The sequence below is a fragment of the Carassius carassius genome, chromosome 40, assembly GCF_963082965.1.
Source record: "Carassius carassius chromosome 40, fCarCar2.1, whole genome shotgun sequence".
In the NCBI taxonomy this organism is placed as follows: domain Eukaryota; kingdom Metazoa; phylum Chordata; class Actinopteri; order Cypriniformes; family Cyprinidae; genus Carassius; species Carassius carassius.
In genome coordinates, this window is record NC_081794.1 from 15,693,014 (window position 1) to 15,719,038 (window position 26,025).

The window sequence follows — 26,025 nt, forward strand, 5'->3', positions numbered from 1 at the left end:
GTGGCGAAACTACACACTTTAAATGTTGATATGTTTTGACTGTGAGGGTCATTCCCTGTCCTGTCAGTTGTCTTGAGAGTCACTATATTGTATGTGGTGTGAAGGTATGCTAGTGTTACATGGTTGAGTGAAAAACCATTTACAACCAACCGAAGACACAAACACTATCGACCTTAAGAAGTTAATGCCATAGGATATTTTACCAAGATTTAATGACACTGATATGCAACACTGTCAGTGACCGAACTTTCCTACTCTAAATAAAAAAAAAAACAATTCAAATTAAAGATGTACTTTTTGCTTCTCATTATTTCTCAAGTTTAACCAAAATGTCAAGATGTATACTAAAAAAGTATATACACAATATACAAACATTAGTTTAAACATACAAAGAGAGCCCATACATTTGAGCAAAACTGATAGTAAAGACATTTACAATGTTACAACAGAGCCTACCAGAAACATTCATTGAAGAATCCTGGAAAAAATGTAACAGTTTCCACAAAATATATTAGGAAGCACAACAAGAAGCAGCTGATAATAAGAAATGTTCTTGAGCACTAAATCAGCATATTAAATTGATTTGTGAAAGAGTATGAGGCACTGAAGACTGGAGTATAATCACTGCTGAAAATTCAGCGTTTTTATCGCTATATTAAATTTTAAAATACATTGCAACAGAAAACCGCAATAATATTTTACAATTATTACTATTTCTACTGTATCTTTGATCAAATAAATGCAGCATTGGCAAGCATAAGAAACGTATGTATATAAACTAGTATATAAAAACTGGTCCAAAAACAAACTAGTCAGTTACTGAGGTTTAACTTTATTTGTCTACGTGTGTGTGAGTGAGAGTGAGAGAGAGAGGTTTTTAATTGTCATAAAGTTGATTGAATAAATGGAAGACAGAACACGATTTCCATGTTGTGCATAACTGTCTCTTTTTTGGATTTTTATTTTCTTACAAACCAGGAAGGTAATGTTAGTGTTATGTAACAGGCTGTACAACACAACGCAAAGACATGAAAATAACACGGACATAAACAAATAATAACAACAAACTGAAAAGCAGCAATGGGCCGATACAAACCCTGTGTTTTCACATTTTCCGATTTACACAGCGAGCATTCATCCAGACATCGCCCTTGGCAATAAAGCGGGATTGCTAATGCAAGATGTACACTCAAGTATGTCATTGGCAACAAAATAAAACTGGATAGAGATATGCCTTCACAGAGGGTACTGTAAGTCTAGATACAATCAAAAGAGAGGTGATTTTTTTTTTTTCGTCATAGTTTTTCCAGCAAGGGCTTATAATTGTGCAATCTTAGTCATAAGAGAATACAAAAAAAGGCTATATACCTAGAATGGAGTAAACAATCTATTAAAAACAAATCATTTTCCCAGTGTAAACACCAATTCTGGGGTCAGGTATACCAGCAGATGACTTTAAATCCCACAATTCCTCATGAGTCTATGCACATCTACCTGACAGCTGAATTAACAGTCCTTCTTGTTGAATAGGATGTTGAACGCAGAACACAAACAGACCTTTCCATTCAGTTTTCGTACCTTCCGCCATTAGTTTGAGAAACACTTACATCCTGGTTCTTATACTGAAGTTTTAGGAGTAAACAAACGGGCTCAACAGCACACAGAGGACAAACTCGAACATAACCCATGTGTAAACAACATCTAAAGCATTTGAAACAGAAGACAAGAACTTCCATAGGTTTACTGACCTTAAATAATGGGCAGCGAATGACGCAAAGACTACCGAGACGCACATTCGGCCAAAACGGACACAAATACACATATAGCTTCTTAAAACTCTCTTCCTTCAGATATTTTAGAGTGCTTTGTGGGGGCGAAATTCTGTTTGTATGCAACCATCCGGTTAAACGATGTATGTTTGTCACGATTTGTGATTTTAGTGGAAGAGATGCGAGTTCCACTCTATAGACGGTTAGTTATACAAGTATTCACAAAAAATAAAATAACCTTCCATACATTTCTTGCCTTCCTGTATTTATGTAGCCATTTATCCACTTTGCGTTTGACTAAACACTGTTTGCTATAATTTGTGAATAAATACACAGCTATAAGAACCAAATATAGAGCGATGAAATAACAGTTTCTTCCTGATTAGGTGATTTTGCTGCATCCTTTATCTTGTTGACTGTCGCTGAAACAGGTCTTGGTTACTGTCCGTTGCGAGTCTTAAGAAAAACATGAGTATAAATCCAGGGTTGTGCTGTGAATTGGTGCTTCTGTGTTGCTTCAGTCCAGTTTTATTTCTGTGATAACAGCAGACTCTCAAAGCAAAAACGGACAGGGTGATACATAGCTTTAGATGTATGAAGAGGCTGAAAAAATAATAGCCGAGTTAGTGAATTTAATGAGAAAGAGTAAAAATCGGCCACCAGTGTCCGAAACATAAAGTGCAGGCAGTGTCTCTGTCTCTGGGGATCATCATCACCCTCCTTCAAAACAGAACAAACACAAAAGTATGTCTGAAACATGCAGAGATGAATGAGTTTGGGCAGCGAAACAATGCCTGAGGGGGGCTGCGCTGAAATTTGGTTTATAGCGAGGAGGATGATGCCAGTATCCTCGCTCGAGTCTGTTTTTACTCCACCCGTATGAGCAGGCCGTACAGAAGCGTGCCTCCCTTTTCCTTGGTGATCCATTCGATTTCTGCATTGCTGAATCGAGGATCAAGAGGCTCGCTGATTCCCAGCGAAGTCGGGCCCACTTTGTAGGAGCCTGGCCGCACACACACCTGGAAGCCCACCTGGGCCTGGTGACAGCGGAGGGACCGTGGGTCTCGGAATCTGTGCAGAGAAGCAAAACTGTCATTGTTTTCAAATTAATTTTCTAGGCAATCTCTTTTTCTTTAGAAGCACTGCTGTTGACTTACTGCACTTTGGGGGCAAAGACCTCCAGGCCAGAGTAGCGCATGGTTGGAGAAAGCTGCACACGGGGAATCTCTCGCTCTGGGGCGCTGTTCTCCTCGGGCTCCCCGTAGCTGCCGTGACCCTCTGTCTTCACCGGGGACAAGGAGAAAATGGAGGACGATTCTGCTCATGGGAAAACAGATGAGCTCAGGTGTGCAGATCTAATCTAATTCACACAATCATGCCTTTCATTATCAGATCATTAGCTATTTTTTTGTTTTTGTTTTTTTTTGGTTAGTTTTTTTGCCAAAAGTAAACAAACAGAAAATTCCAAATTTTTAAATGAAAAATAACATGGGCTGCAAATCTGAACTAAACCTGCTGTTTTTGAAAGCAGACTATAGCAAATAATGATATTTAATGCACTGATCAGACATAATTATATATTTTTTCTATAGTTTTATCAAGTAATATAATACAATACAAATGCATAAATATTACAATATAAAAAAATAAATCTATAACATTTATTTTAATATTTAATAAATTATCAAATTATTTTTTTGCTTATTATAAAAAATATATTATAAAAATATTTAAAAAATATTGCAGTCTGCATTTATACATATTATTAAGGAACATAATTTTTTTTATGTTAATATATTTAAAAACGTCAATTATTTCTGTGAAAAATTATAGCAGTCTTTACTCCAGTTTTCAGTGTCACACGATCCTTCAGAAATCCTTCTAATTTACTGATTTGGTGCTCAAGAAACATATAATCACTGAAGAAACATAATATTTTTGTGGAAACGATTGATTTTTTTCAGAATTTGTTACAAAAACAGTTCTATTTTAAATAATGTATTTACTATCATGTTCAATTCAATTTAATTCAACTTCATATTTCTCTGCTGAATTCATTTACCGAAAAAAAAAAAAAACATATTTGAACGGTAGTGTATTTTCATTTCATATTTCCAAAGGACTAAATTAAGAATTATTTTAAATGATTTAAAAAAAAATTCTTAGTGGTTACCAACCTGACAAGAGTTGGTTGTGGTCCAGAATGCGTCTAAGTGAGCCGACACTAGTGCCATGGTACGCAATATGCCACTTCTTGAAGGCATTGGAGACTTCACAGTGGGTCTTGATTCTATTAAAATACAGAAAAGAGCTCTTTTTAAGTAATTAATACTGCTAATACTAATTAATATTATTTTTTCAGAGCGTAATTACTGAGTTCAATGAATAATTACTGACTGGAGTGCAAATCGACACCAGCCGAATGGCAGAGCGTAGTCTCTGGGAGGCTCCCCTCGCTTGTAATAGGCCTCATCACCCCTTAGCTTGTGACAGGACTCACAGTAACACAAGTTGTACTTAGCATCCTCATTAAAATAACCATCTGAAAGATGAAAAAGGCAAAATGTTCAGTCAATATACTGCCATAAACAATCAAAATGTGCTGCAAAAACTCATCCACACTGAATCTGTGGCCACAAAGGATTATGATTATGTGTGTGCAGTGTAATGCAGTTGTACCAGGCAGTGTAAGCAGTTCTTTGAATCTGGAACAAAGCGCCTGGTACTCGCATGTCTTATTTGGATTGACCTCTGGAGGAGGTGTCCAGCAGACACTCTCCTTTATACCTGTCACACACAGCACACATGTTTAAATTGGAGTCACACTACAGTGTGTAAGACATGGAGTCAAAATCTCACGCACCATCCACCATATCAGCCTTCTCCATGTCCCCTTGACAACGCATGTCTCCTCTCTCCCCGCCAACCACAGACACATGATTTGTCACTATAGTGACCTAAAAATACAACATCAACAAGAGACAAGCATTTTTTGTGTATCCAAACAAAGGTTTCATATAAAGAAGTTATTAATTTTTTTTTCTTGTTTGAAAAAACAATTCTTTTCATCAATATATTAACACAGGGCATTAAAGATATTGGTAAAATATTTGTATTTATTAATTCTATGGATAGGCAGGGCAAACCACGATATTGAATATTATATAAATAATAACAGCAAAAAATGTTTAATGAAATATTTCATATAAATATAAATAAATAAATATTTTGTGACACCGTCAAAACACTAAAATTCTAATTACACATTTTTGTGGTAGGTTCTGTGAAAATGTCGGCAAGGCAAGTAAAAATTTAAAAATAATATTATTTAATAGTAATTAAAAAGTAATTAAAAATATAAATATTTTCCGTCAAGTACAAAAAGATGTTTGTTAAAAAAAGAATGCCTAAAATTCCTAATTTGTGTGTAATGGGGCTGTAAAAATGTTGGCAATAATAAGTAAAAACATAACATATAATAGCACAATTTTTTATGAAAATAGATATTATCTCTATACGCTCTATACGCATAAATGCTGTATCATATAGGCATTTCGTCCAAACAAATCCGGCATTTTGGGAGAGTGAAACCCATATTTTTTGAAACCGAGTTCCAGAGTGGAGAAAAAAAAATAAAAAAAAACACCTTGCATTTTCGTGTGGACAGCACATCTGTATATTTTCTGAAACTATGACGTCATCAGCCCACGTCTCGGCTCTAGTCAGACACCGCTACGTCACGTAACAGAAACAAAAACATGAACAAACACTGAACGATTGTATTTTTATTAAATAACATTAACACAGATTAATAAACGCATTGTTCCGTGTTCGTTTGTGTACCACGCGCAAGGTTTATGCGCATAGTCCAAGTCTTCTTCTCCGATTTAGTGTATCTCTGTGGCAGAATTACAGCGCCACATGCTGGTCTGGCATGTATACTACATTGTTTTGTGTCGGTTTTGTGGTTTCGTGTGGATGCAGATATTTCCTGAGATGAGGAAAAAAAAAGATTGGATAGGGAAAGCTCTGACTTCGCATGGACGTACAATTCTCACCATTAACAAACCATTAACTACGACAAACTCCTAATTTGCTGCTTATTAATAGTTAATCAGGTAGTTGTTAAGTTTCAGTATTGGGTAGGATTATAGAATATGTGCTTTATAAGTACTAATAAACATATGATAACATTATATAATAATATAATAAAATGTTAATAATAGGCATGCTAATAAGCAACTAGTTAATAGTAAACATTGGTCCATATACTAAAGTGCTACCTAACTCTCTCTTTTTTGTGGTGCACTCTTTGAAAATGTTAAAAGAAGACAAAATATACTTTTGTTGAAGCCTAATTATACAGTAATAAGAACTGACCTGTTCACACTGGCCATAAAGGTCAATAAGGGGGTAACAGGGGCTTGGGATGTCCTGGGCTGCTATGCCCTGATCCATGCCATTAACAAACAGATGGAGGCAACCACTGCTGTCCACCAACAGCCCCAAAATGGTCCCTTCAGGACAGGTTTCCAGGTTTGGACCATAGTTCTCACAAATCTGAGGAAATGAGAGAGAATGAAGTCAGGAACTGATACTAAAACTCTAAAAATAAGATTTTAAAAATCAGAAAAGATGGAAAGAAAAGTTCAAAACAAATGACAAACAAACCCAAAAGCAATGAAGTGAAATGAGAAAAGAAAACAAAACAAGGATGTGAAGATAAGGGAAAGATGGATGAAAGAACCAAACAACGGAAGTGACATCACCTTCAACGAGTTGTGAAAAACAGAGTCTCGCTGCAGCAGCCAGACTGAGCGTTTAAGGCAGCAAGCTGTGGAAGGGAAGTTGAGGCGGTCTGGCGAATGACCAATCAAACCCAGCGACAGGGAGGACGTCCATGATGGATTCAGACGGTCTATCTGAAACTGAGAAAAAACTGCTATCAGACTGTGTCCCTCACTTCCAAATACACTCACACACAAACACACACCTGGAATAGCTGCTGGCGCGGCAAAGCTTGAGCTGTGACCAAAAGACCCTGGTTGTAGCTGGACACCCGGGCTGCGGTCAGGTTCTGATTGGACAGCTGGATATTTTTTCCATGATTCTCCAAAAAAGTCATGACCGTGGGCACCAGAGCAGGCTCATTCTCACTCTGAAAGTTGAGAAACAAACAAATACCAATAAAGCTTGACATTAAAATACTGATCAAGCTTCAAAACACGGTCCTCTGAGATGACACACCTCTCGGACAGGAGTGCTATCCTCCTCTCCCTCGCTGCAGCTGTCAGGCGAGAGCGAGGGGGCTTTCACACTTTCAGAATCCTCAACTAGCGTGGAGCTGACGATGGACACGGCCGTCACTTTTCCGTACAGGTCCAAAACAGCATATACGTTCTGAAACGAAAGTGGATGAGCTGACTGTACAACTGAAAAATGAAGACGTATTAACAGATATAGCAGCATACTCGTACCTTCGCCACTGCAGTGGCTGCTGGTCCCATGTCTTCTCCATCAATGAGGATGTGCATGGTGTCGTCACTGCATCTCTTCACCCCAACGCGATTTCCCACCTATAGTAGAACGGAGGTGTTGAGGACGTGATATACTCGCTTCTCGCTTTATATACACCACTCTTCAGTGTGTTCATGTTTGTATTTGTGTCTGGCTCAACGGACCGAATAGAGGAAATGAACTGGAGAAGATTTCCATGTCAGTGTCATGGCTGTTAGATTTCAAAGTATATTGGAACCTTAAAGGAATAGTTCACCCAAAACTGGAAATGTTGTCATCATTTACTCGTACTCATGTGGTTTCTTACTTTGCCATCAAAGGAGTATAATACATTTTAAAATGTTTTCAAATACAAAGGTTTATTTTAAATTGTAATAATATTACTGTTTTACTGTATTTTTGAATGCTTACGCTTGTTAAAATCAGGTGGATTCTGATTTATTGTTCAGTTGTTGGAAAAATGGTATTCCAGGGTTATTGTTTGTCTGTCATTGTTACAGCTGGGATGTGGACTTCCCTCTTCGCATAGAATTAGAACAAATATTAAAACTTTACTGTTAGAGTTCTCATCATTGGTATGAATGCACCAGTGATCTCTTACCGTGAGCCGATCCAGAGAGCAGCCATAGTTCTGCTTCTGTAGCACTCCGTTCCGCCTGACCTCGGAGCCGGCAAGGACCCAGGTGACCTTTGACCTGAGCTGGGTAAGCGAAGGAGAGAGGCCACTGAGAGGGCAGGATGGTAGGTCAGGGGGCTGCAGGGTGGTCAAACCCACATGAAGGGAACCCGACCATCTGTCATCGACCTTGTTAATTTTCACCTAAAAGGAGTAACAGTAGGACCGTAAGTGAATAGGGCACTAACATTTCTGGTAACACTTTACAACAACTAAACTAATGGGACCTTACTTGTAAAGTGCAACCACATTTTTAATTTCTTTTTTTTTTTTTTTTTTTACTTCAATTGTAAATTAAAACCCATCCCACATCTCACCTCAAACACCTCATCTGTCTTGAGTTCCTTTGCGCTAAACACAATTCCATGGGCATATCCATCGACCCTCAGCGCTTGACAACAGTCTCCTAATAACACCACATTCTTACCATGTTTGCTGTGCAGGCGATGGGCAACCCCTGCCACTAGAAAGTGACAAAGACACAAAACATATGATCCTATTGTTGACATGTATATTAAAATCATCAATCTTAACAAATGAATACTGCCTCAAATGCAAATAATAAATATAATACCTGGAGAGTGTATGGGGAAGCTCTTCTCTGTGATGTTACTGGTACACAGACTGTTATCCAGTGGCCCCGATGAACTTGTAATGGACACTTGCACACACTGACCATAAAGATCGATCACAGAATATACTTCTAAAAACAGACCGAAGAACAGAAAGAAAGGAGGAAGACATTAGACATTACTAGGTTCTGAAATATGTGTTGCCTAATGCGAAATAGTTTTCTTGAAAATTACCTGGTGGCAGCCCGGTACAAGCGACACCCTGGTCAACGCCGTTGATGAAGTAATGCAGGTCTCCAGTAGCTGTACGCATCATCCCAATCCTGGAGCCTGTGGTCAGAGAGTCCAAGTCACAGCCATAGTTATTCCTCATGGTATTCCCATCCTGCATGATCGCTGTGCCACTACAGAAGAAAAAGAGCAAAGAGATGTAAGGTATCAGGTCTGGCAAAGAAAGACGTTTTAATCCATTAACCCACAGTTCACCTCAACATCCAGGTGTCATAGTCAATGTCAGTCATTGTATTAGGGAACTCCAGTTCTTCTGGTCGGATTGCAGTTACTCCTGTGGAAATACGAACCAAAATCTGGTTATAATTCAGGCTCCATTAAAAAGCACATACACAGAACCAAGTGATTATTGGAAATAATAATATTCGGTTCCTCTAATATTTCTGAAGCCAGTATTTTTTTTTACCAGGTTTCCTGCACTACAGCACCAACAGCTATAGTGGAATTCTTGGAAACATGTCTCTTATGAACCAATCATTTTTAGAAAAATCAATGTATTTTTTTTTTTTGCAAATCAGTGGTATTTCTTAAGTGTATCAAGGCTATTTCTTTAGTGAATTAGCGGTATTTCATTACTGACTCTGTGGTGTTTCTTAAGTAAATCTGGTATTTCTTTAGTAAATTAGTGTTATTTCTCTGGCCAATCACTGGCATTTCTTTAACAAAGTGTTATTTAGTTAATTACTGCCCTTTCGTTTGTTTGTATGAGGTATTTCTTCAGTGAATCACGGGTGTTTCTTTAGTGAATCAGGGGTATGTTTTAAAGGGTTAGTTCACCCAAAAATGAAAATTAGCCTGTTTTACTCACCCTTAAAGCATCCTAGGTGTATGTGACTTTCTTCTTTCAGACGAATCCAATCGGAGTTATATTAAAAACTGTCCTCTTCCAAGCCTTTCAATGGGGCTAAGCCGGTGTTGGTTGTCAACAGTCCAAAAGACGTGAAATAAAGTGCGTGCATCTGTAATAAAACGTCCCTCACACTGCTCCAGGGGCTGAATAAAGGCCTCCTGTAGCAAATCCATGCATTTTTGTAAGATAAATATCCATATTTCAAATGTAATAAACACTCGGAAGTCGTGCAGGCGGACGACGTAGGACATATGTGTCTTGCACGTGCCTCTGAGAAATGACGGTGCAAAAGAAAACCAGTCTCCCTTTGGCTTATATTCAAATCCTCCGACATTTTTCTTTACAAATCCTTGCTTTGTGCTTCTCATTCGTAAATGGCATTTTGTTTTGTCTCCACGTTCATCACTAATCACGCAATGTCAACGTCTTAGGTCATCCGCTGGAACAGCTTCCGCATAATAAATATGGATATTTATCTTACTAAAACACATGGATTCGCTACAAGAGGCCTTTAATTCACCCCCCGAAGCCGTGTGAGGGATGTTTTATTACGGATGCACACACTTTATTTCACATCTTTTGGACTGTTGACAACCAACATCCATTGAAAGGCTTGAAGGAGCCAGGACAATTTTTAATATAACTCCGATTGGATTCGTCTGAAAGAAGAAAGTCACATACACCTAGGATGCTTTGAGGGTGAGTAAAACAGGCTAATTATCATTTTTGGGTGAACTAACCCTTTAAAAAAATCAGTGGTATTTATTAAGTGAGTCATAGGTATTTCTTTAATAAATCAGTGGTATTTCTTTAGTGAATCAGGGATATTTCTTTAAGATATCAGTGGTATTTCTTTAGTGAATTGGTGTTTTATATAAGCTGACCTGCTTCTATTGAGCCTGACCAGCGATCCACCATTTTCTGAATTACAATTTCAAAGAGCTCTCCATCCCGAAGGCACCTTTTCAGTGGGACATACAAGCATAAAATATTAATTTAATCGATGACTGATCCATCCAGATCAACCAGCATGATCTAAGCACTTAAGAGTTCATGTCAAAACAAAAGTAACCTGTTTGAAATAACAATGGCATCGTTAAACTCGCTGCGGCAGTTCTGCCTGAGGGCCGTTCGGCCACCGTTGGTGATGACTGCGTTTGTGCCGTGCAGCTGATGAAAGCGCAAGTCATTGGCAGCTGTAGTTCCAGAAACTGAACATGGGCTACCAGGAGACATGGCAGTAGGGCCCTCAGAGCTGTCATCAGGCAAGGGAGGGAGGTCAGCTATAACAGAGAGAAAGAGATTTTTAAAAGTCTCCTAAGTACTTCTGGGTGTGTACCAACTATCCACCCATTTTTACTCTCTCCTTATTGCTCTTACCCATATCATCCATGATGGTGGCCTGGGCAGCCTGTCCATACAGGTCCACCACTGCATACACACTGGGTGGAACATTCCAGGCCGCAGGGCCTTGAGGCACTCCATTCACAAAGAAATGTAAACTTCCATCCTCCTTTCGGACAACTCCCACTGTATCTCCAGCCTGTAAACATTCACATGAGGCACGTGAACATAAAACCAGCTAAACCAGGATACCACAACCCACTACGTTCTGACATAGAACACTCATGCACTGCGCCTTGTTTACTAGCAAAATGTGCACACGCACAGCAGTGAGAAGTGAACACACCATGAACACACACCCGGAGCAGTGGGCAGCTATAGATCCAGCGCCCGGGGAGCAACTGGGGGTTCAGTGCCTTGCTCAAGGGCACTTCAGCCATGGGTATTGAGGGTGGAAGAGAGTGCTGTCCATTCACTCCCTCCCACCTACAACTCCTGCCACCACCGAGACTCGAACCGGCGACCTTCTGTAACTAGTCTGGCTCTCTAACCATTAGGCCACAGCTTCCCATGTATACGAATGTTTTGTGGTACTGTCTTAAATGTGCATCAAATCTGACACGGAAAAGATGAAACTGTTGAATAAAAGTCATTATTTTTGTTTTACTTGCGCACAAAAAGTATTCTCGTTGCGTCATAAAATTAAGTTTGAACCACTGATGTCATATGGGCTATTTTGATATCCCTTACGATGTCTTTGCTACCTTTCTGGGCATTGAATGTGGTAATAGCATTGCTGTCTATGGAGGATCAGAAAGCTCTTGGATTTCATGAAGAATATCTTAATTTGTGTTCTGAAGATGAGCGAAGGACTTATGGGTTGGAATGACCAACCACATTTAACCAACAATGTTACAGTTGATTTTTTTTTTGAGGGAGGGGGTGGTCATGTAGGGTGTTGCGATATTTTAGCTGTACAAATGTGACATTTTGTTAATCTAAATTCATTTTTGATTACAGTGTGTTCTGGCTGTACTGGCTGTTGCTTATCCATGTTGTGTGTCTAAAATACACTTTGACTAAGACACAACTGTTTGTAACTTTCTTCTGTTTCAGCCAAATGTCTTCAGTTGCCAAAATTTCAGTGCATCACTAGTAGTAACTATGAATATGTTGGATAAAAGCTGTGTGAAGGTTTTTCCAAAATTCTCCTTTTCTGTTTAAAATACAGATTTGGATTGACACTTGAAAATCGACAAAATATTTAAGACAGGCAGCAAAACCCACTTTTAGACGGTCCAAGTTGTGCCCGTATTCATCAAGAATTGTAGTGCCGTTGTGCATGACTCCATTTCCTGTCATCATCCAGGTTCCTGTGTAAATACCAGTGCGTTAGATTAGCTATCTACCAACACTCATGCATTTTACATTTGATGCTACAGGTAACATGGCCTTGACTCATGGACACTTTAATCAGTCAGCTAAGCTTTCAGTTGTGACCTGTGGCTGTAACTGTGTGGCAGCATTTTACCTGAGCGCAGGTTGGTCATGGTTGACGGTAGCTGAAGATAGGCGGGGTTATGAGTCGTCACGCCAATCTCTATAGAGCCCGCCCATTTGTCCACCATTTTGTCGATGCGCACCTGGAAAACCTCATTGGAGTGCAGCGGACGATTGCTAAGCACAACGCCATGGTTGAAGTCATCTGTTGCACTGTGCCAAAGGATAAGATTTCATTGAACTGCCCCATGATGGAGTACCACTATTAATGCAGTAAGTAGATTTTTGGTTTAAATGAACTCACTGAGGCCGTAACGCGGTGCGGCCATCGCTGATGATTGCAGCCTTCTGCCCACAGTTTAGATGGAATAGCAAGCGGTCTGGGACATCAGGGGTCAATGAGAGAGCAGGCCGAGGCCGGCCCACGTCAGGTGACAGCGCCCTCATGATTGCATTGTTGCGGCGTAAACGCTCACTGTGGTTATGGTTGTGGACGATGGTGACCTTTACTGCCATGCCGTAGAGATCCACCACTCCATACACTACACCAGGGGTCTGACTGGCTGCAACCCCTATGACATCATTTCGGAAAAGTATTTTAGAACAATCTGAACGGTGTGTGAAGTTCTTATCACTGAGATCTGAAATTACTCTCACCCTGATCAATGCCATTAATGTAGAAGTGCAGAGCTCCACTGGCTTTCCTCATCAGCCCTATGTGATCCCCCTCCTATAAATAACAAAAGCATAAAAAACGTTTTATGGGCATGTTGTGTATAAATAAACAAAGGGAATCACCTTGAGTATTAGACTACATGAGATAATCATAAGACTCAACTTACCTGGAGTTCATCCAGGCTGAATTCACAGTATTCCCTACGAGTGCCCTTCCCATTGGTTAAAATCCCACAGCCACTCATCATGATTGTGCCTTAAAAACAAGAAGAATGTAATGAACATTATGATTTAGATACACATGTGCTCACTATGTATATTGTAATGATTCTGTGAGAAATGAGGATCTATTTGATTATGTGAGAGAAAACTAAAGAGGCTACCTGAACGTAAATTGGTCATTGTTGCAGGGTAGTCAAGATTATTTGGGTTGTGGGTCGTCACTCCAATCTCAATGGAACCAGACCATTTATCCACGAGTTTGTCAATGCGAATCTGAAACAGACAAGTGCAGCATATATAATATTATACATTAGTTTTCAATTTTAATTATAGAAAAACTAATAATAAAAATAAAAATAAATGTTGGCAGAAAATTGGAATTAAAAGAATAATTATATAAATAAAATTTTGCTCAATGTTATTTTAATTAGCAAATCTCTTAATTAATTAACACTAAATTAAGAATTGTAAGTTTTTTTGTTTTGTTTTCAAAAGAAGTCTCTAATGCTCACCATGGCTGCATTTATTTGATTAAAATATGCAACTTAGTGAAATATTATAGCAGCTTTAAAAAAAGCAGTTTTCTATTAATTTAACATAAATAAAAATGTAATTTATTCAGGTAATAACAAATGTAATATTTTTCTAATATGCTGATTTGGCACTTAAGAAACATTTTTTTATTACTATCACTGTTTAAAAAAAAAATAATAAAAAAAATTATATATATATATATATATTCTTTGAGGAATATAAAGCTACAAAGAACAGAATTTATTTTAATCAGAAATATTTTGTGAGATAATAAATGTCTTTATTTTCATCAATGTATCCCAGCTAAATAAGAATATTCATAAAAAAAGAAAAACAAACTCAAGCTATATACCTCAAACATTTCGTTGTTTCTGAGCGGTCGATTGGTCATGACGACTCCGTTATTGAACTCATCCAGCGGTCTCCTCCTTTCTGCGGTCTTATTGTTGTTGCTTAGTTTGATGAGCGTGCCACACTTCTCGTGGAACAGCAGCGCGTCATTGGTTGTCATGCCGCCAGCAGCCACCCCCAATCCCGCCACCCCACCAGAGCTCCCCGCTGGGCTGCTATTGCTGCTACTGCCTCCACCTGTCCCTCCGCCACCAATGCCACTGTCACTTCCTGTTCCTCGGCCTACACCGCTACTTCCTGTGCCACCCCTCGAGGAGTCAGAGCCTCCCCCTCCCACCCCCAAGTCCTTTTCACCCTCATCCTCCGAACGATACAGAGAGACAATGGCATTGTTGAACACATCAAATAACTGATGCTCAGTCAAAACTGTGAGGGGCAAAAGATAAAGAAAACAACAATGTCATTCCAGATTTACAATGACAAATAACCCAGGCTGATTTTAAAAGTGACGTACCACTATCAGGCTCAAAGTTGTTTGGGAATTTGTCGGGCCGACTGTGCGCCCTTGACACCTCAGGCACTGATGAGAAATCAAAACAGTAAACATTTGTTCAATACAATTGGGCCAAAGATATATTAAGAATGTCCATGATAAAGTAGAGAAAAAAATATTTTAAAAATCTAGTTAAAAAGTACAACCCAACAAAATTCTTAGAAATTTACTGTTTGTATTCATGGTTTTCTAAGCATTTTTGAGAAATCTTCAATCGAATGAATGATAAAAATATCATGTGGTTTAAGCATCAAGTAATCTGTAATAACATTTTCTTTACACCTTTACACCACATTTTTAAATATAAAAAAAGAGAGATTCTTATATAAATTTTTAAAAAAAGGTCACAAATTATTAATTGTGACCCTGAAAAAACAAAACCAGTCATAAGTAGCACAGGTACATTTGTTGAAATAGGTAACAATACATTGTATATAAAATTATCAAATTTTCTTTTATGCTAAAAATCATTAGTATATAAAGTAACGATCATGTTCCATGAAGATATTTTGTACATTTCCTACCATATATATATCAAAACTTAATTTCTGATTTGTAATATGCGTGGCTAAAAACTTCCTTTGTACAACCTTTAAACCAATTGTCTCATTATTTCGATTTTTTTGTTTGTTTTTTTTGCACCCTCAGATTTCAGATTTTCAAATAGTTGTATCTCAGCCAAATATTTTCCTACAAACGATAAATTAACTGAAATATATTTAGCTTTCAGGTGATTTATAAATCTCAGTTTTTGTCCTTTATGACAGGTTTTCTGGTCCAAGGTCACAATGAATGAATATCATTAATTAGTTTCAAAGCACCGCATGACTTTTGACGACAAATGTTTGTTTCAAATATCAATAAGCGGTTTATTAATATAAGAAATAATAATGGAAAAGTATACCACTACTTAATAAGGTCTTCTCTTAAAGTTTTTATTTAAATGAATAATAGATATGATCATCATGTTTTTGACCCAACTACTACATGCTTTCCCTCTCTCTACACTACGTGGTCTAGTTTTACCTTCCTCTGCTGATCCGTTCATCATGGTCGCTGTAGCACCAGCTGCAGACAGCATGATAGCTCCAGCCCTGTCATCATGGCTACGGCAAGCATCTGCTATTATGGACACCGCTTGCGTCGACACAATCTCATCCTCTACCTCTTCATCCTCTTCCCCATCCATTTCAGGTGGGGGTTCACAACCTACCACAGTCACTTGGGTACACTTCCCATAGAGGTCCACCACGGCCCATAAACGGGAAGGAAGTCCACTTGCCGCCGTGCCACAGTCCTGTCCGTTCACCCACAGATGCAGCTCTCCTTTCCCATTCCGCTGGATCCCCACACGGTCCCCTTCCCCTAGCTGGTCCAAGTCGCGACCGTACTCCTCCAGGACTGAGCGGCCGTCCTTTAGCACAGAGCAGCCGGACACGATCCACGAGCCCCCCTTCAAGCCTGTGGCACTGCTGGGAAATTCCAGAGCGGCTGGGTCCAGCGCAGTCACTCCGATCTCTATAGAACCGCTCCACGAGTTCACCTGGCAATAGAAATGTTAGTCAGTTAGTCAATCCCTTTATGACTCTTTATAAATAATCTCAAAAGTCTCAGAACCTTGGTGCTCAAATGAATGCCATGTTTACTTATATTTAGCATGGATACATTAAATACATGTATAATAATACAAAAGATTATTAGAATGATTTCTGAAGGACTATGTGACACTGAAGACTGGAGTAATGGCTGCTTAAAATTCAGTTTTGCCATCACTGGAATAAATTGCACTTTTTACTGTAGTAAAATTGTACAATATTACTGTATTTTTAATCAAATAAATGCAGCCTTTGTGAACATATATTTCTTTCAAATATATCTGAGTGGAAGTTTGTATGTATATATTCATTTTTCAGGTTCAATGACTATTACCGAAGAGGAAAACGTGGTGGTGGTGGTGGTGGGGGGGGGGGGGTAATCCACAATTGAAGTCTACAGAGAAGACATTTAAACCAAAAACATGAAAATTATAAATGAATAATAATTACAATAATATCAATTATATATTAATCATATTAATTATCTTCAAAAATGTATTATAAGAGATAAAAGCTGTCGCAGTCATCCTTTTAGTTGTGGGACTGTTCTAGTTGGACAAACTTTGTTATCCATCCACCAATAAACGTCCTGCATGTGGATTAGCTCCAAATACTCTCAACATACATGAGCATTTCAGAGTCAACACAGAAAAGTCTTTTTGCTACCTGCTATACATTCAAAACAATATTGATATAGTTTTGTCCAACAGACTTCCATTTCAAGTGCAAGCCATTCATACATCCTTTCCTCGAGGACAGAATTGAAATGAGTTTCATTGGGAACTAACATCATGCACAGGTGCCATTAATTGAGCTAAACCCAGAACATTCAGTTAAACAGATCTCGATCTCACACACTGAAATGCTGCCTCTAGCCTCTAGATTTCTCAGATGTCTTTATGTGGATGGTTTGTAGGCTGTCAGTGCGGCAGGAAGTGTGTATCTGGGTTAAGGCAGGCTGAAGAGAAGGACAGGCGGCACTGAATGTGATCAAGTTATTTCTCTAATCTGGTTACATAAGTGACCAGTAATCTGTACATTGTCTTTTTCCCCTCTGTCCAGAAATGAGGAAACAGCAAGACTGAAAAAATACAGGAAACTAGAATAATACCAGGGAACAATAGGAATTATATTGTTTTGCTGTGCGCTTCCTTTCTCAAGCTTCAAAAACTGAAAGTCATTACTTTTAAACATCAGCTGCAGACTATCATAAAATTGTTTAGGCTCTATTTTATTTAACCAAATCTTCCTAAAACCTATTCTCTCCTGAAAACATTTTGTGTAGGAGCTGAGCTGACTGGATGCAAGATTATGTCAAAAACATAAAAATATACAGAATTAGATTATAAATGTAGTATATGGCAGTATCATGAGTTGAATAAACATTTGATTATTAGGTCACAATTACTAGTAAGTGCATGGATTATTTCACAGTTGTACGCACGTCTCACTAAAAGAATTACAACACTTAATTCACAACATGTGCATAAGCACAAGAATTTGTTCTTAACCTTGTTTCAATTTAAATAATTTCAGAGTATTCTGCATAAGTGATGATGTTCACTTCATTCACTCTCAGCAAACATATGACACTCTTTAAAAACAATCTTGCATGAAAGCATGCGCAGCAAGATCGTCAAGCAATGCCAAGTGTGTGTGCCATCCTCAAAAAGACAGACTCAGATTACAGGCCCCTCATCTTCACAGCTCAAAGATAATGCAAGCTTTCCTTACTTTTCCACTGTATAAAATTTCATCCTAACAAATATAGCTGAATCCGAAATTGCACACTTCCAGAGTATATAGCAAGCGAAAAACAGTATGTGAAAAAGAGTAGTATGTCCAAATTTACAGTGTTCATAAACCAGAGGGCGAAAAGTTCCCAGATGACCCACTAGTTTGGGTGAGATTCTGAAGTGCACATTCTATGGACACTTTACTATCCCATGAAGCCACTGTCACAGGCCAATGACAACATCCATATTAAATTCATACTATACAGAACAAACTCTCTTACAGTCAATCGAAGCAGCAATTTTTTCAGACTCTTAGTAAATGAGACCCATTGTGTTGCTTTGTTTATTAATATTAACTAGAACTTCTTTTTCCAGAAGTCTTTCTGAAATATACTCTTGTCTGTTCACAGTAACATGATAAATTCAATTATCATGTGCTGAGACACTTTAATATATGTTATATATATATAACAACATTATCCTGCTTTGATGGTCTAAACTTTTCCCAGTGGTGCATCTTGCATCAGATGAAGTGATAATTGGTTGCCTTCTTACGCCCTTGAATAATCAAAAAATCACCCGTGGCATTAATATAATCACTATTAAAATCACAGCTTATACACTGCAAAAAGCAAACAGAAGTGGGAGTGATGCCCTGCTGTAAAGCCATATGGTACGTGAGCAGACAGCAAGGTCACTCTTAATTAAAAATCCATAAACAACAGGACAGACTACTGATATGAACTAAACGCTGCTCAACTATCTACTGAAATGCATTAACAGAGCAGAACTTCGTAGGTAAGAAAGGTCAAGCATGTTTACATGAATCAGCTGACTGTCTATCGGCCTTTAAATGTGTGAAAAGAAACTGACTGAATAGAATCTGAGAGCCGAGAACGTCAAAGAAATGTAACTTTTCTCATTATGAGTTACTTGTAAGATATTACAGTTTGATTTAAACGATTTAAAGGCTTCAAGGTTGATGTGAGGCTAACAAGCAGTATGTTGTGACCACTCCAGTTTTTCACAAGTTCATCAAACAACCGCAGTAAGAATATTTCATCAAGCACGGTGAGTAATGGCTTCTCCTGTCATTGTTACTTGCACCTCTTGCCACATGTACAGTTTATCTATCTCTGTCGCTGATGCGGGATTCACATGTGATAAATGCAGGGAAATAGTTAGGCTGACAGAGAAGATTTCAGAATTAGAGACACGCATCCAAACTTTAATTGAGGACAGTAAGAATGTTAGGGCTCTAGATACGGCTTTGGATGCGTCTAGCTCAGGGATTCCTGTACATTGTTCGGTTCCGGAAACAGAGCCCCAGCAGCAGGGCAACTGGGTGACGGTGAGGCAGCGTAGTCGTGGGTCAAAACACCGCTTTTCTGTTCCGATCAAAACATTAAACAGGTTCTCCCCACTCAGTGATGCACCCACTGAGAAACCTGATGAAAGTGCTCTAGTTACTGGTGATTCTATTGTACGGAACATGAATATAGAGACACCAGCCACCATAGTCAAATGTTTACCGGGAGCCAGAGCGCCTGACATCTTGGCAAATTTAAAAGTGCTGGCTAATGCTAAACGTAAATACAGTAAGATTGTTATTCATGCCGGCGCTAATGATGTTCGACTTCGCCAGTCGGAGATCACTAAAAATAACATTAAAGAGGTGTGTAAACTTGCAAGCACGATGTCAGACACTGTAATATGCTCTGGTCCCCTCCCTGCTTACCGTGGTGATGAGATGCATAGCAGATTGTCATCACTCAATGGCTGGATGTCTAAGTGGTGCCCACAGAATAACATAGGTTTCATAGACAATTGGACGAGCTTTTGGGGCAGACCTGACCTGTTTAAAAGAGATGGTCTTCATCCCTCCTGGGGTGGCGCCACTCTTCTCTCTAGAAATATGGCAAATAGTCTTAGTGTTAATACTTGACTAACTGGGGCCCAGGTCAGGAAGCAGACAGACTGGCTAAACCGACCGTCTGCTAGCTGCCTCCCGTCACAGAGGTCAGTTAATTCTCAGCACATAGAGACTCTTTCACCTAGATATCACACTATAGAGACTGTGTCTGTTCCCCGAACTAGAAAATACAAAAAACGTCCAAACCAAGTTAAGATTAACGATTTAATTGAGGTTCAACAAATAAAAAACAGAAGCAATATGGATAAATAAATGATAAAGCTTGGCTTATTGAATATCAGATCCCTTTCTACGAAAACACTTTTTGTAAATAATATGATCACGGATCATAATATAGATGTACTCTGTTTGACAGAAACCTGGCTAAAACCTGATGATTACATTATTTTAAATGAGTCCACCCCCCAAGATTACTGTTACAAACATGAGCCACGTCTAAAAGGCAAAGGTGGAGGTGTTGCTTCAATTTATAACAACGTTTTCAGAGGGCAGGCTACAAGTATAGCTCGTTTGAAGTAATGGTACTTCATATAACATTATCCAAAGAAATAAATGTTAATGATAAATCCCCTGTTATTTTTTTACTGGCTACTGTATACAGGCCACCAGGGCACCATACAGACTTTATTAAAGAGTTTGGTGATTTTACATCCGAGTTAGTTCTGGCTGCAGATAAAGTTTTAATAGTTGGTGATTTTAATATCCATGTTGATAATGAAAACGATGCATTGGGATCAGCATTTATAGACATTCTGAACTCTATTGGTGTTAGACAACACGTTTCAGGACCTACTCATTGTCGAAATCATACTCTAGATTTAATACTGTCACATGGAATTGATGTTGATGGTGTTGAAATTATTCAGCCAAGTGATGATATTTCAAATCATTATTTAGTTCTTTGCAAAATTCATATAGCCAAAATTGTAAATTCTACTTCTTGTTACAAGTATGGAAGAACCATCACTTCTAACACAAAAGACTGCTTTTTAAGTTATCTTCCTGATGTATCCAAATTCCTTAGCATATCCAAAACCTCAGAACAACTTGATGATGTAACAGAAACTATGGACTCCCTCTTTTCTAGCACTTTAAATAAAGTTGCTTCCTTTACGCTTAAGGAAGGTTAAGGAAAACAGTTTGACACCATGGTATAATGAGCATACTCGCACCCTAAAGAGAGCAGCCCGAAAAATGGAGCGCAGCTGGAGGAAAACAAAACTAGAGGTATTTCGTATTGCTTGGCGGGAAAGTAACATATCCTACAGAAAAGCATTAAAAACTGCTAGATCCGATTACTTTTCTTCTCTTTTAGAAGAAAACAAACATAACCCCAGGTATTTATTCAATACAGTGGCTAAATTAACGAAAAATAAAGCCTCAACAAGTGTTGACATTTCCCAACACCACAGCAGTAATGACTTTATGAACTACTTTACTTCTAAAATCGATACTATTAGAGATAAAATTGCAACCATTCAGACGTCAGCTACAGTATCACATCAGACAGTGCACTATAGACCCCCTGAGGAACAGTTCCACTCATTCTCTACCATAGGAGAGGAAGAATTGTATAAACTTGTTAAATCATCTAAACCAACAACATGTATGTTAGACCCTATACCATCTAAGCTCCTAAAAGAGGTGCTTCCAGAAGTCATAGATCCTCTTCTGACTATTTTTAATTCCTCATTGTCATTAGGATATGTCCCCAAAACCTTCAAACTGGCTGTTATTAAGCCTCTCATCAAAAAACCACAACTTGACCCCAAAGAACTAGTTAATTATAGACCAATCTCGAATCTCCCTTTTCTGTCCAAGATACTAGAAAAGGTGGTATCCACACAATTATATTCCTTCTTAGAGAAAAATGGTATATGTGAGGATTTCCAGTCAGGATTTAGACCGTATCATAGTACTGAGACTGCTCTCCTTAGAGTTACAAATGATCTGCTCTTATCATCTGATCGTGGGTGTATCTCTCTATTAGTTTTATTGGATCTTAGTGCTGCGTTTGACACAATTGACCACAACATTCTTTTGCATAGACTTGAACACTTTGTTGGCATCAGTGGAAGTGCATTAGCATGGTTTAAATCTTACTTATATGACCGCCATCAGTTCGTAGCAGTGAATGAAGATGTATCCTATCGATCACAAGTGCAGTATGGAGTACCTCAAGGCTCAGTACTAGGGCCGCTACTCTTCACACTTTATATGTTACCCTTGGGAGATATCATCAGGAAACATGGTGTTAGCTTTCACTGTTATGCTGATGATACTCAGCTCTATATTTCTTCGCAGCCCGGTGAAACACACCAATTTGAAAAACTAATGGATTGCATAGTCGATATAAAAAACTGGATGACGAGTAATTTCTTACTGCTAAATTCTGAAAAAACAGAGGTGTTAATTATAGGACCTAAAAAGTCTGCTTGTAATAAACTAGAACACTGTCTAAGACTTGATGGTTGCTCTGTCAATTCTTCGTCATCAGTTAGGAACCTAGGTGTGCTATTTGATCGCAATCTTTCCTTAGAAAGCCACGTTTCTAGCATTTGTAAAACTGCATTTTTCCAACTCAAAAATATATCTAAATTACGGCCTATGCTCTCAATGTCAAATGCAGAAATGTTAATCCATGCATTTATGACAAGGTTAGATTATTGTAATGCTTTATTGGGTGGTTGTTCTGCACGCTTAGTAAACAAACTACAGCTAGTCCAAAATGAAGCAGCAAGAGTTCTTACTAGAACCAGGAAGTATGACCATATTAGCCCGGTCCTGTCAACACTGCACTGGCTCCCTATCAAGCATCGCATAGATTTTAAAATATTGCTTATTACTTATAAAGCCCTGAATGGTTTAGCACCTCAGTATTTGAATGAGCTCCTTTTACATTATAATCCTCTACGTCCGCTACGTTCTCAAAACTCAGGCAATTTGATAATACCTAGAATATCAAAATCAACTGCAGGCGGCAGATCCTTTTCCTATTTGGCGCCCAAACTCTGGAATAACCTACCTAACATTGTTCGGGAGGCAGACACACTCTTGCAGTTTAAATCTAGATTAAAGACCCATCTCTTTAACCTGGCATACACATAACATACTAATATGCTTTTATTATCCAAATCCGTTAAAGGATTTTTAGGCTGCATTAATTAGGTAAACCGGAACCGGAAACACTTCCCATAACACCCTATGTACTTGCTACATCATTAGAAGAATGGCATCTACGCTAATATTTGTCTGTTTCTCTCTTGTTCCGAGGTCAACGTGGCCACCAGATCCAGTTTGTGTCCAGATCAGAGGGTCACTGCAGTCACCCGGATCCAGTACGTATCCAGACCAGATGCTGGATCAGCACCTAGAAAGGACCTCTACATCCCTGAAAGACAGTGGAGACCAGGACAACTAGAGCCCCAGATACAGATCCCCTTTAAAGACCTTGTCTCAGAGGAGCACCAGGACAAGACCACAGGAAACAGATGATTCTTCTGCACAATCTGACTTTGCTGCAGCCTGGAATTGAACTACTGGTTTCGTCTGGTCAGAGGAGAACTGGCCCCCCAACTGAGCCTGGTTTCTCCCAAGGTTTTTTTCTCCATTCTGTCACCGATGGAGTTTCGGTTCCTTGCCGCTGTCGCCTCTGGCTTGCTTAGTTGGGGACACTTCATCTACAGCGATATCGTTGACTTGATTGCAAATAAATGCACAGACACTATTTAACTGAACAGAGATGACATAACTGAATCCAATGATGAACTGCCTTTAACTATAATTTTTGCATTATTGACACTGTTTTCCTAATGAATGTTGTTCAGTTGCTTTGACGCAATGTACTTTGTTTAAAGCGCTATATAAATAAAGGTGACATTGACATTGACAATGAGCATCTGCATATTCGCAACAACTTCTCATTGTACAACATTACAAACAATTCAAATGTGAATTTTGAAGAAGGTTAAGAGAATTGAAATACCAGTTGATCATGCACAAGCTGAAAAAGGCATGATTGCTATGTAAATAATAAATACTTTGTATCTAGGCTGTTGTCTTTTGATTTTGTGAACTGTCAAAAAGGAGAGGAAAGTGATTTGTAGGGAAGATGTGTTTGATGCTTATGCAATCCTTCTATTCATAAATTTGCAAACATGATAATTTCAGGTCCGCTCCTACAATTCACGAAGCCTGAGACAAAATTTGTGTCATTCCCTTCTCTCACAGTCCCAAATGAGCAGGCCTCCCTCGGGCCACAGGGAACAACCTTCCCAGTTATTCTCTCGGACCATGCTATGCTTGTTTTGGTCATCACGAATCACCTGACTTCATGATTTAATGACTCACTACAGACGTAAAAGACAGTCACTTGATATCACCTGCAGCAAGGGTCACTGAACTAATCAGTGAATTCAAAAGAATCGACTCACTGGAATGAATCAAAACCAGCAGCTAAGAACTCAACAACACGGTGTGTGTACATGTTTACGTGGGCTTTTCATTTAACATATATAGTAGTATTTCACAAAACAAAATATTCTGTGTATATGCAGACTGTTGTGATCAGATTAGATGGATTTGACAGTCCAAGAATAACCAAGCAGACCAGCATCCAAACATCAACAGCACTGACAAACCATGACAGATGACTACAAAAGCCGCGGCACACGTAAGTCCTGAGACATCCACACACCTAAACACCACACATGACCTAAGAATAAGCTCTGACAGTGATCTGACACAATCCCACCCTTTTCTCGATTTCTCTCTCTCTCTCTCTCTCTCTCTATGGTGGGACATGATTGTTTACCTTCTTGTCGATGCGGACAGTGAAGACATCGCGGTCCCGCAGCGGCTCCCGACTCAGGACCAGGCCGTGGTTGAATTCCTGTACCGGCTGATTCCGTTGAGCGGTTCGGTTGGAGTTCGACAAACCGATCAGTTTTCCGCTGCGCGGATGCAGCTCAGCCGCCATCTTCGCACGGGCGGCGCGGTGCACGACACTGAGCGTCGTTTTGCGACAGTGGAGAGTCGCTTGTGGACAACTCGCCATTGGAGCTGGGTATATTTGTCGGCATAAATAAATATCAGCGCATGCATTTACTGTTGAGTGTGTAAATAGTACACAGCAAACTCGTACGAGCCGATAAAACTGGATAAATGTGCCGGAGGTAATGTTAGGTAACATGTGAGTGAGTATACAGACAAATAAACACTCAAACGCCACAGTTCACAACATCACAAATGAAGATAGTGAATTAAAGAACCCTCTCAAACGAATAACTCCGTTATATAATGACTTTAACAACTATATCAAGACATGTACTTGGGAATTGCTTAAAAAATGTAAACAGAAAACAGATGTATATATTACTGATATAAAAAAAAATAACAACCCAGTTTTAAATTTGTGAGAACTGTATTACGTTTGTTGAAAAAGGCCTCAAGATGGCAGTGGATTACAGCGAAACCTGCATAACAACTAATATATGTAAAAAACATTAGGTGGGTGTTTATTAAACTTTTTGGAGTTTATTTAGCATAAAGCGTACGTTTAAAAAAATTAAAATAAATCAATAAATAAAATTGTTCCAAGGGTATATTTATTGTTACAGTTGAGGTCAAAAGTTGACAACTTACAAAGGTGACAACTTTTGAACAGAATGGAGATGTGTACATTTTTCTTATTTGCCTAAATATATATATATATATAAATTTACTCTGATCTTCAAATTAAAAAAAGTTTTCACTGGGGATCCCCAGCTCTTAATGCATGTTTTTTTTTTCCTTTTTCTTCCTTCTGAAGCATTACCTTCTGTAAGAGTTGCCTATGAACCCCACTGTTGTCCCCAGTTTGAAAAGATGGATTTCAATATCATACAGTCATTGTTGGAAAGGGTTCAA

The 26,025-nt window shown here is 38.7% G+C and overlaps 1 protein-coding gene across 1 annotated transcript; it reads right to left on the reverse strand.

Annotated features, from left to right (window-relative positions):
• Window positions 1-922: 922 nt before the first annotated feature.
• neurl4 (neuralized E3 ubiquitin protein ligase 4) lies at window positions 923-25,189 on the reverse strand. Its single transcript, XM_059532180.1, has 29 exons — window positions 24,932-25,189; window positions 15,881-16,397; window positions 14,816-14,881; window positions 14,303-14,727; window positions 13,578-13,689; window positions 13,362-13,450; window positions 13,177-13,249; window positions 12,824-13,091; window positions 12,551-12,732; window positions 12,307-12,392; window positions 11,056-11,218; window positions 10,748-10,958; window positions 10,560-10,636; window positions 9,021-9,099; window positions 8,769-8,938; window positions 8,537-8,665; window positions 8,280-8,425; window positions 7,888-8,106; window positions 7,247-7,345; window positions 7,017-7,169; window positions 6,763-6,927; window positions 6,539-6,697; window positions 6,150-6,329; window positions 4,633-4,726; window positions 4,449-4,556; window positions 4,167-4,311; window positions 3,947-4,059; window positions 2,927-3,086; window positions 923-2,840 (listed from the first exon to the last, which is right to left on the reverse strand). The coding sequence occupies exons 1-29, from the start codon at window positions 25,172-25,174 to the stop codon at window positions 2,636-2,638; spliced, it is 4,836 nt and encodes a 1,611-aa protein (XP_059388163.1). The 5' UTR covers window positions 25,175-25,189; the 3' UTR covers window positions 923-2,635.
• Between the last annotated feature and the right edge of the window lie 836 nt (window positions 25,190-26,025).